At 43.5% G+C, this 11,420-nt stretch overlaps 1 protein-coding gene and 1 long non-coding RNA gene across 4 annotated transcripts; one reads left to right on the top strand and one right to left on the bottom strand.

Moving 5' to 3' along the window:
- Window positions 1-944: 944 nt before the first annotated feature.
- LOC123103163 (uncharacterized) lies at window positions 945-5,777 on the bottom strand. 3 transcript variants are annotated; one of them, XR_006449678.1, is made up of 9 exons: window positions 5,367-5,777; window positions 4,122-4,170; window positions 3,984-4,040; window positions 3,813-3,875; window positions 3,650-3,738; window positions 3,441-3,538; window positions 3,277-3,350; window positions 2,400-2,472; window positions 945-1,538 (listed from the first exon to the last, which is right to left on the bottom strand). It is a non-coding gene; the product is annotated as an uncharacterized lncRNA (long non-coding RNA). The 3 variants fall into 3 exon arrangements; XR_006449677.1 differs by having other exon boundaries at window positions 3,291-3,350; window positions 5,367-5,776; XR_006449676.1 differs by lacking the exon at window positions 3,277-3,350 and having other exon boundaries at window positions 5,367-5,775.
- Window positions 5,778-7,423: 1,646 nt separating this feature from the next.
- LOC123103162 (probable non-specific lipid-transfer protein 3) lies at window positions 7,424-8,671 on the top strand. The gene is made up of 2 exons (XM_044524661.1): window positions 7,424-7,885; window positions 8,321-8,671. Exons 1-2 carry the CDS (start codon window positions 7,527-7,529, stop codon window positions 8,328-8,330), a joined length of 369 nt encoding a protein of 122 aa, XP_044380596.1. The 5' UTR covers window positions 7,424-7,526; the 3' UTR covers window positions 8,331-8,671.
- The last annotated feature ends 2,749 nt before the right edge of the window (window positions 8,672-11,420 follow it).

Here is an 11,420-nt window from a genome sequence, read left to right as displayed (position 1 = left end):
TATTTAAATATATGAATATTTTTAAAATAATACATGAACAAATTTAAAAGTAGGGTATATCATTTGTATGTACAATATTTATAAGTAGTTTACGTAATATTTACATATTTCCAGTATATTAAGATTAGTTATTCACCGTAGATGTGTATACGTGTAGGTTGTAGCGGCTAGAACGTCCTGTGTGCTACCCTTTGGTTGTTTGTTCGAGAGCTGGCGGTCACACTTTTTCCTGTTAATTTTCAATGTGTAATGACAGGCAGAACCCACTGCTCATAGGTACGAAAATAAATGTCATTTAAGCTCCACGTTCAATATATTTCAGTTTGTTATCCACACTTGAAATACTAGTAAGCGTGCACGTGCAACGCACGTCTTTATTAGGATATAAAATTACAACTTTTTATATGTAACAATAAAAAAATGACGAATTCTCCATCAGACTAATGGATATAATTTAACAAAGGCTTTCTTTTATTCACCGTCAAATATAGTTGTAGTACTCCCTTCATAAGAAATATAAGAGCGTTTAGATTATTAAAGTAGTCATCTAAACACTCTTATATTTGTTTAGAGAGGGAATACTATCTACAGTACAAGTTATTGAATTAGCTGAATTAAACATAATAGAAAAGAAAAATCTATAAATGCCGCCATCATTGGTGGCTTCGCCCTGTACTAAGGACATGGATGGTGATCAACGGGCCCATAATGCTATAGAAGGAAATATGAGGAGAAGCCTGACCAAAATTGCACTGTGTAATTTTACAGAGAAGTACAATAATTTGTTCCTTCACATATAAGAATCAGATTTCTATTACCCCGTCCGAAATTAATTGTTTTAGATTTATTTAGATATGGATGTATCTAACATGTGTCTAGATAAATCCGTATCTAACAAATCTAAGACAAGTAATTCGGGACGGAGGGAGTATGTAACAAAGAAATATCATGACTATCATGTCAAGTGAAAGAAATTTCCAGGAGAAAGTGTGTAGGTATATCACCAATTAATAAAGCAGTACATGTACATATTCCTCTTAGTATTTTGTACTCCCTCTGTAAACTAATATAAGAGCGTTTAGATAACTAAAGTAGTGATCTAAACACTCTTATATTAGTTTACAAAGGGACTACATGGATAAAATTGCCACTTAGGCCAGCTCAATACTTGTTTCCTCCCTTGCCGCCCGCGCTGCTCCGGGCATTATTACCTCCTCTGATCCCACCGCCAACAATTTTGCTCCCGGCCACCAGTTCCTCCACTTCTCTCGGGCCCCCTGCACCCGACTGTTGCGCCGCTGCCTCCTATGCTCGTCCCAGACACCTCTTCCGCTCCTCTAGGCCACTGCCTGCACTGCTTCTCCCAGGCACCACCTCCAGTGCTACTTTCAGCTGCAGCTTCTCAGGATTCTCTTGGCCTCGTTCACCACTGGGCTCTTGTCGTTGGTGCTCGGTGTTGATGATGCCAACAATGGCCAAGAGCAGTGATATGGATAACAGAAATTGAAGATGATGTGTGACTACACCAACTTGTGTATCTGCAGAAACAGAAGACACTTTACTGTGACTAACTGAATTGTAGAAGGGCTAAAGGAAATCCAATAATCATAAAATAAGACATAGGTATAAAGTGGGACTGGTACAAATGTTTGCGATGATAAAATGGATGAAACAGTAGCTAAGCCGCAACTAAAAATTTATAAACTCTCACACTAAAATAACATGCACAATTACTCAATGCTGCGACGTCTTGATAGACAATGGTCTTGGTGCTTTTCTCTGATGTCATCTCTTAAACACCACCTTTCCGTAGTTGGTGTGTATTGTAGACTGGTGACAACAGATTATATATTGGCCATTTCGACAAGTGTGTAATCAACTTTCAAAGACATTGATAAATACTGCAGTTATGATAAGATGCTTTCATATTCATTAACCTACACAATTATGTCTTGTTTTGTTAGGATAACAATCAGAACCCAAAAATAAAGACATCAAAAACTTACTTTACATCTAATACATGGAATAATATTGGGTATATTTTGTCTGAACACCATTAGCCCTGATAAAAATTGGCATGGCCAAGCCAAAAGGGCACAGCCAAGATATTGGAAAGTCTCCATTGTTTGGTTTGTAGTCATGGCACCTACAGTACCATTCTTTGTTGGCAATCATAGAATTTCATTTGGTTTGAGGCCAAATGTCTTCAGAACATTTGGCAACATACATTGGCATGAGTCTGTGGTTTGGTACTGAAATTCAGATTTTCGGTGATGACGCAACAAAAGACGGTCAATTAGATATGTTACTGGACTACAACATATAATAGCATAGATGCAAGCAAGACTAATTGCAGTTTCAGTCGACATGGTTTTATACATGTATTATTCAGCCCATACCTCGGTAATAACATCAAACCTAATGTCCCCAAGCATGCATCAGCTTTGTTGCCTCGTCAGTCCAATTCATGTACTGCCAGCAAGAAGGATGGATGCAATTTAAACTTTCAACAAAAATGACAAAGGATCCATCATGTTCAAAGTTCAGGAATTAAGGATCCATCCAGTTCAAAATTATATAGTTGACGGAATCACATGCACGTGCTAGTTCAAGAGTAGATTTTCTCTGTTGATAGAGTTGCAAATAACAAGTAGATTTTCTCTGTTGAATGAAACAAGTTGGTATGTTATCAAAATAACAAGAATGGGCTTGCAAGTACATAGGAGGTGTAGAACAACTTTTTTTTAATGTTTCAGCATTAAAACTGGCAAGGATGAGCTTGCAGGTTCATAGATGAAATACTACTCAAAATGAAAAATGAATGTCCCTTGCAGAAGGGAAGGGATCGAGGCAATCCAGTAATAGGTGAAATCATGATGACTTAAAAAATGTGGAATACACACAAAGTTTCTTGTTGATGGTACCAGCAGGCTCAGAGTTTGTCACGTCGTTGTTGATGGACTGCACATTCGACTCATTGAGATTTCTACTTCACTGAGTCTGAATGGTTTGGTCACACAAAAGCATATTTTACCACAAAACTTAAAACTTGTAAAAGGGTTGCAAGCCTGTCATTCAAGACTAACCATTGGACTTGGCTATAACCTACAAACATATGTGTTATCAATAATAGACTGTTAGAGCAATTGTGTCTTCTTGATTACTCATTTATATTTCTAGTGAAAGAAGCTTGCGCGAGTAAACTGTAAATAAGGTAGTACATGAAATTGTTCTTGCGATCATGATACATGACAAATGGCATAAGAGTACTTGTACCATTTTGATTCTACCTCTATTTTAACTTCATATGCTGCAAGAATATGTCAGTTATTGATGAAGTATTGATTTACCTGAGAACAAGCAGATCAGTGATCATAATCATACTGTGCTTGGCAAAAATAAAATTAGTTAAGAACGTCAGATTAGCAGGATTGATTTACCTCGCTGTTGTAACCACAATTAGAAGCGCTCCCAACCACTGTTGATCTATAGGTAAAGTAGGTAATTGATGTACAAACACGTTGGACGACATCTCCTTCTAAAAGATGGCCACAAAAGAAAGATTGATGTTATTAACCAGATCACCTTGCTGCGTGGATGATTGAGGTACATCAACATTCAGAACAAGAGCTGCAGTTTGTTGGCATACCATCCGGAGCTTCCTTAGGTGCTCAGCCTTCTTTTCGTCGCTTAGGTTGGCATGCCATCCTTTCCCACCTTGTTTGTTGGCAGATGCTCCTATTTGTTGTTGGCTCGGAGCATAAACAATTTTGCCATTATAAATCATGGATGTAGCAAGAATGTGATCTCACCTGCTGAAGCGTGTGTTTGAGGTGTATTTGCAGAGATTGGGGCCGTAGAGGTCACACATGTATCTGAAAAGAATAATTTACTCGTAAACAGTGAGAAAATGGCATTGTTGTCTGTGAGAATAATCAATTCTGACATTGCAATTAATGAATGTAGCAAGAATGTGATCTAACCTGAAGTGTGCATTTGAGGTGTATTTGCAGAGATTGAGGCCGAGGTCACACATGTACCTGAAAAGAATAATTTACTCGTAAACAATGAGTAAATGTCATGTCAGTATATAGATAACAAGTGGATGGACAATTGGATACCTTTTGTATGTGTGTTGATTATGTCACGGAAAGGGGTTGGTTGTACTATCTGTAACAGAGAAACAAATTTTTGTGAGAATTGGTCCTGGCTAGCACAATCTAGAGCTGCAACCTTCTTTTGTTGTCAAGATATACGACGCTTCACGTTGTATTCCGCTTTCTTCTCATCTGACATTCTAGCATACCATGATTGAACACTTTTCCTTTTAGGATCATTAGTATTAGGATTATTGGTTTGATTATCCTTGAGATTTGCACTCCCATCCATAGCTGTGTTCCTTAGGTCCTTAAGCGGGGAATGTTCTTCTGTTGCAAATGGAGGTACATCCATTCCTTTCTTAGTCATCTTTGGATATAATATTATAAATCTTAAACATATATAGAAGGGCATAGAGAGTTGTGAAGATCCTCCAGGCAGGGCAGAATATGTGCTCTGGAATTCCCGAAATTCCTGATGTAATATAAATAATTGAGATGCCAAAAACAGAGGATCATGAAACACACACACCAGGACTCTATAATTTGTGCAGTGTTGTGCCATCAGCGATGAAGTAGCCTTTTGAACTTTAGCTATGGCATGAGAGATCGAGAGGAATCAAGGCTAAAATTTGTTTTTCATCGATTAGTATATCTGTAACCTAGAGAATAGATGACAGGCATAGCTGTTACAGATTAGATGACTCCTACATATCAGGTCAGTATCTCATTTGCCCTCTATCTATCTATTATTTGTTCATATAACCTCTTCACTACAGTCTCATTCTTCCTTGCTGGTTTTTTTAAATAGGATAATGTGTGGTCAGTCTTGTTATTGTTCAGGCACTATTTGATGCCATATTCTGGACATCTCTTTGTTCCACTCATATCACCATATGCTGTCACTCATCTTTTGTTTTCTATTCTGTCACTCATCTTTTGCTTTATATTCTGTTGCCATCTGCACCGTACAATATGAATGCTCTAGAATTTGTATTTGCTGAACATGGGTCAGGATAATTGATAAAATTTAGAGGCTAAGTTGCTTCTTTGCTGCAGATTTTATCTAGAGCTCTAAAATTGGACGTTGACAAAATAAAGGAAGAAAGTGATTGTACGTATTCTTAGCTGTTAGTATTGAAAACTTTCAAAATTAGTGACGATGATGAAGATAATCACAAGCAGAGTACAATGAATTTTGCTCCAGTTGAAAAACAAACAGCAGAAGAATGGATTGAGAGGGAAAGAGGTGCCATGGTGGCTAGGTACCGATGCATGAGTAGCCTGTTCCGTAGGAGATAAGGCCGGGGGAGGGCGGAGGTGGCAGCGCGCGCCACAGTCTCAGGTCCGGCCACGTTCGCCAGCGGCCGTCCCGCGCGCCTCGCCGTGTCTCCGGCCGAAGAGCTCCCGCGCGCCTCGCCGCGTCGCCCGGCCGTGCAGCGAGAAGATGAGGCGGCGGCGGCTTGGCGGTTGGGAGGCACAGGGGTGAGGTGGAGAAGAGCAGGGGAGGTTACGGCGGCGGGAGGCGTCGCCGGGCGCGGTGGGGCGCCTCCTGCAGCTAACGGTGGCGCGAGGCGAACGGCGCGAGAGGAGGAAGGGGCGAGAGACGTGCGGGGAGGAGGGGGCGAGAGAGGTCGTGCGAGGAGGGGAGAGGTTGTGCGGTCGTGTGCGGGCAGTGGTTTTTTTTTTCTTTATTTATGAACTGTGGGGCAAATTAGGGATCGATGGATTTGGTTTAATGTGTGGTTTGTAGCCTTAAACATTGGAGGATTAAGGGTCATTAGATCTCGCTAATGGATGGATCTGATTGTTTGGTTCTCTGCCCTCTCTTCCTTTTATAGGGGTAGTAGATGAATGTGAAGGGTTCGTTGGTTGGCTAGAGTGGCTTGTGTCCTTAATTTGGGTCGTGTGTTCGAGTCCCGCCTCGTTGATATTTTAGTCAATTATCGTACCTGTACAGCAGTAGGCTTTTTCTGTTAATTTTCGTACCAATATGCTGCTGCACAGTGGTTGGCTTTTCCCGCAAATAAAAAATAATAAGGTTGTTTTGTGCAAAAATCAGTCGGCCGAATGCAATCACTCACTGACAGGGAGGCCCATACACCATGATATGTCCGCATGCGTATTTTGTGACCGTATTTGCACGTGATGTCAAATTAGATGACCACAGATCCGTATTTTTAAAGTTTTAGCACCAAACTGAATATCAAGTACAAGTTCTATGACTTCTGATGATATTACCTCTAAGTCCAACCAAATCTTAGTGGAGAACTCCATAAACGTTTTACTCCGCTGGATACTCAGCTATTTTTAGGGGATCGGTTAGAAATGCCCGTAGATGGGTTCAAGAGTTCACATAATCGGATCCATGGAGGTGGATGTACCCTGACACAACAGTATTTGTAGTCGTCGCTATGTGGTCTATGAATATAGATGTATTTTTTATCATTTCTGATGTTCGTTATACTGTTATGATTAAAGGAATAGATTGGAAGTTTTCTCGGAAAAAAAACGACGGCTATATTTGGTTAGGTGGACAGTGGTATCCCCAACCCATCAGGGTTCAAATCCTGGTGCTCGCATTATTCCTGGATTTATTTCAGGATTTCCGGCGATACGCTTTCAGTGGGAGGAGACGTTCCCGTCGACGACGAGGCGCCTACGGTGACTTCGTAAATCTCAAGATGATATGCCGGCTCAGTCTCTCAGAGGTGCTCATAGAGGTAGGGTGTGCGTGTGTGCGTTCATAGGGGTAAGTGTATGCGCGTGTATATGAGCGGTTGTGTCTGTAGTGATGCTAAAAAAAACAATGGACCAAACATGGTGTGAAGATTGTTTTGTTTTTTTGAAAGATCCAACACTTGCTGGCTTTTCATTGATTCAGCAGAGAGCAGATGTAAACATGGTGTGATCAAGTGATCAAATGGGTGACAGAGGCAACAACGATAGAAAAGGGGTCCTTGCGCCCAAAAATTAGCTACTCAGTCATGGTTACAATTCCATGGGAGCAGCCAAACACTGTCTTGAATATGTGGAGCCATGAGGCAGTTTCAGGGGTCAGGGCAGCAACCAAAGAAGTTCTAGTTCACGCCACCAGTAACTTTTCTTCCCGCAAAAAGCATTTATAAAAGCCAAAGTAAAAGCAAAGAGACACATGCCAATTGCAAAGAGATCGAGCGTACTTTCTAGCGAGTACATGCACTTGCAGGGTGGATCGACCTTCTCAATTAACTCCACCAGCCAACAACATGTCAGCGACGGGCATCAATTGCTCAATCAATCCTGCATGTTCACCGTTCCCCTATTTATACCCTCCACGCCACACCCTTTCCTCCACACCATCACACTCCACCAGCTTAACCACACTCATCTGATCACCCATAGCTAGCTAGCTAGCAGCTTAAGGAACTAGCTTGCAGCTACCGATCGATGGCTCGTCTCAACAGCAAGGCTGTGGTGGCCGCCGTGGTCCTGGCGGCGGTGGTGCTGATGATGGCCGGCAGGGAGGCCTCGGCGGCGCTGTCGTGCGGGCAGGTGGACTCCAAGCTCGCGCCGTGCGTGGCGTACGTGACGGGGAGGGCGTCCTCGATCAGCAAGGAGTGCTGCTCCGGCGTGCAGGGGCTGAACGGCATGGCCCGCAGCAGCTCGGACCGCAAGATAGCGTGCAGGTGCCTCAAGAGCCTCGCCACCAGCATCAAGTCCATCAACATGGGCAAGGTCTCCGGCGTGCCCGGCAAGTGCGGCGTCAGTGTGCCCTTCCCCATCAGCATGTCCACCAACTGCGACACGTATGTTCTAACCTTTCGGTCTCCTGATCCAAATGCATGCATTTTTCATCTTCTCGCGCAGCCGTCTAGTCCAGATCTTGTGCATATTTCCATGTGGTGCTACTCCATAACCGTCTGTTTTCACGTTATAAAAAGCAAACGGTTTTTTACACCAGGCCAAACAGTTGTTTTAATCCAGCATCCGAGCTAGTACAGAAGAGAAAAGGTTCTGACAATACAAACAATATGACCCCCCAAAAAGAGGACAAATACTAGAACAACTCATGGGCAAACACGTACCTGCATAGTTTTTCTCAAGAGCTAGGAAGTGAATGTATAGTAACAAAACAGTGATATTAAGTTCATATTGAAGAAAAACGGTCGATTGTGTTTTCTAGCATGTTACATCTGCCGTGATTTTCTCTGACATAATATATATGTCTTATTCTTATGCAGTGTCAACTAGTTCAATATATAATCCTTCCGACGTGCATGCAAGGACGCGCTTGTGTGGAGCTTAATGTCTACGTTGATGGAGTGCTCATACGATATTGAGCTACTAAAAATAAAATAAAAGCTGCCTGCGTACGGCACGAAGCTCTGCTGCATGTGTATTTCAGTACTATGTCTTTGTCTGCACGTTGCACACACACTGTGTGCATACAGTATATTTTTACGCGACATGCATGCACGCGTTCGTATGCGTGAGTGAACCGTCAACTCCTTGCTGTACTCTAGCCGATGTGTACGTGTCATGTGTATGACCTACTTGTTCAGGCAATTAATGAATAGTAATTATTTTCTTAATTATCGATGTGCATGGATGTTCAGGTGTGTGTAGCTATTGAGTATCATGGAGCATTGGACATGTCTAATAAAGAGTCACATGCAAGAAACAAAAAATGAAAGCACATGGAAATTTCTAAAGCTTTTTCTTGTTTTTCTTGTTTTCTAAAGCTATTGAGTATCATGGAGCATTGAGAAGAGGTAATATCATCAGTAGTCATAGAACTTGTGCTCAATGTTCAATATGATATTAGAACTTTGCTGGCGTATTTGTACATATGGGCCCATCTGTTAGTGACTTATGATGCTCGGCCAATGCATTTTTGCACAAAACTTCATTGTATTTTTTTTATTTGCAGAAAAAGTTGCCCCTAGCAACACATTTTTGCGCTAAACCTACTTGTATTTTTTATTTGTAGGAAAACTAACCACTGTACGGCGTTGAAAATTAACGCCAAAAAGGGAACTTCAAGTCTCGAACACGCGCCCTGTAAATTCCCTTTAGCAAGTACAGCCACTCCACACATCATGATCTTGTATTTGCTAAGGATAACAATTTTAGAAGTAGGTAACGCATGTCGAGCTTAAATGGGCTGCAAATACTGGACCTTTTGCACACGCTATTTTATAAAAACTATCGCCACTAGAAAAAGAGCTATAAATGATAAGACCACTAATGACGCATCAAACATGTGATACGTCACTACTATATAGCAGTGGCGTATCATGTATTAGTGTGCCATTAGCGTGATAGACACTAATGACGCATCAGACCCTCGATGCGCCGTTAGTAACATTTTTTTTTCAAAAATACTAATAGCGTACCAGGGCACAGTGCGTCATTACTAGTTTTAACTAATAATGGCGCACCTGCCACACATTGCGCCACTAATATAATTTCTTTTTTGCGAAACTACTAATGGCGCACCACAAGCACCCTATACTCTCCCCCGCTCACCGCCGCCGAGCACCCCCCGCACCCTCCCCCGCTCCACCGCCGCTGCCGACCCCCCCGCACCCTCCCCTGCTCCACCGCCGCCGACGACCTACCGCATCCTCCCCTGCTCCACCACCGCCGAGGACACCCCTGCACCCTCCCCCGCTCCACCCCCTCCGACGACCCACCGCACCCTCCCCCGCTCCACCGCCGCCGAGGACACCCCCGCACCCTTCCCCGCTCCACAGTCGTCGACGACCCACCGCACCCTCCCCCGCTCCACCGCCGCCGACGACCCACCACACCCTCCCCTGCTCCACCGCCGTCGAGGACACCCCTGCACCCTCCCCCGCTCCATCGCCGTCGACGACCCACCGCACCCCTCCCTCGCTCCACCGCCGCTGACGACCCACCGCACCCTCCCCCGCTCCACCGCCGCCGAGGACCCCCCGCACCCTCCCCCGCTCCACTGTCACAAATGAATGCAACTAAAAATCCAAAAAGACAAATTTGATTATATTTTCAAATAACAAATTTGATGATATTTTCAAATAACAAATTTGATGATATTTTTTATACTCATAAATATTTTCAAATAATTTGATGATATTTTTAAAAAAATTATTGCTGTTTTTATAAAAAATTATTACTGTTTCATATTCATATTCATTTTCTAAAAAATTATTAGATGCAACAAAAAATAATTAAAAAATTACTTATGGCGCACCGCTGGCTGGTGCGCCATTGCTATGTAAAAAAAGATTACTTATGGCACACCGCTCGAGGGTGCGCCATTGCTATAAAAAACATACTAATGGCGCACCGCCAGGGGTGCGCCATTAGTAATCTTCCCCCTAGCTAATTCGCCCGATCCCTTCGTCCCTCTCTCGCCAGATCCACTCCCCCCTCGCTCCACACCCGCTTCGACGACCCTCGCGCCCCGCCTCGCCGTCTCGGTCCTCGCCGCCGACGGCCTGCCGCCACGACGGACCCACTGCGCCGCCGCCCCACCCACTGCGCCGCCTCCCGGTCTCCTCCGCCCGTAAGCCCCCCTCCTCCTCCGCCCGTCCATCGCCTTCGGTCTCCTGCCCCTAACTGACTCGACTCCCCTGGCCTCCACATAGAGCACGGGGCCCGCTGCTACGTCGCCATCGCTATCGTCCTTGATCGCCTCTCCCCTCCTCTGAAGAAGGAGCACGAGGCCCGCTGCTATGCCGCCATCGCCGTCGTCCTACCTGCCCTCGTCCTCAGCTCGCCATCGATGCACCCTCGTCCTCCACTCCTCCACGGTGAGCCATCCTCTCTCTTCCAACTCCCTGTTTCGAATTTGTACTGCCAAATCTGAATCTGTACTGCCAAGTCTGAAATTTTCATCGTTATTCTTAAGTCTGAAGTTAGCTGAACACTTATCTGAAACATTTCTGTCAAACTAAAGCAAGCAAACACTTAACTGAATTTGCAATGACAGGCTCTGCTAGACTAGGAAAACTGTTAGCCATTTCTTAACTCATTTGGGAGTCCTGAAGGTTTGTTCAAAGTATCACGTCATTAGAAGAGGTGTATCTTTGCTGCATGTATTTTGAGAATTGAACTAACAGGTGTATTACTTGAAAGTGGTACTAGTAGCTGGGATGGGGTGGGTGGGCGTGGGCCGTAGTATTTTTTTAGAGCATCTTTGCTGGATGTATGTTCAGAAACGTGTTAACAGGTGTATTATTTACAGTAGTAGTTGCAGATGGTTTCTCTTGTCTTAACTGAATAATCATGTATTACATAGTGTTCTTGTTTTTCTTCATAGTTTGCAGCCTTTTCAGATGTACACTGTTTTCCTAT

This window comes from Triticum aestivum, chromosome 5A (genome assembly GCF_018294505.1).
Source record: "Triticum aestivum cultivar Chinese Spring chromosome 5A, IWGSC CS RefSeq v2.1, whole genome shotgun sequence".
Classification (NCBI taxonomy): domain Eukaryota; kingdom Viridiplantae; phylum Streptophyta; class Magnoliopsida; order Poales; family Poaceae; genus Triticum; species Triticum aestivum.
The sequence above is the reverse complement of the archived record's forward strand: the minus strand, read 5'-3'. Positions and strand labels throughout refer to the sequence as shown.

Coding starts and splice junctions, on each gene's coding strand:
- LOC123103162 (XM_044524661.1), top strand. CDS start 7,527: ATGGCTCGTCTCAACAGCAAGGCTGTGGTGGCCGCCGTGGTCCTGGCG.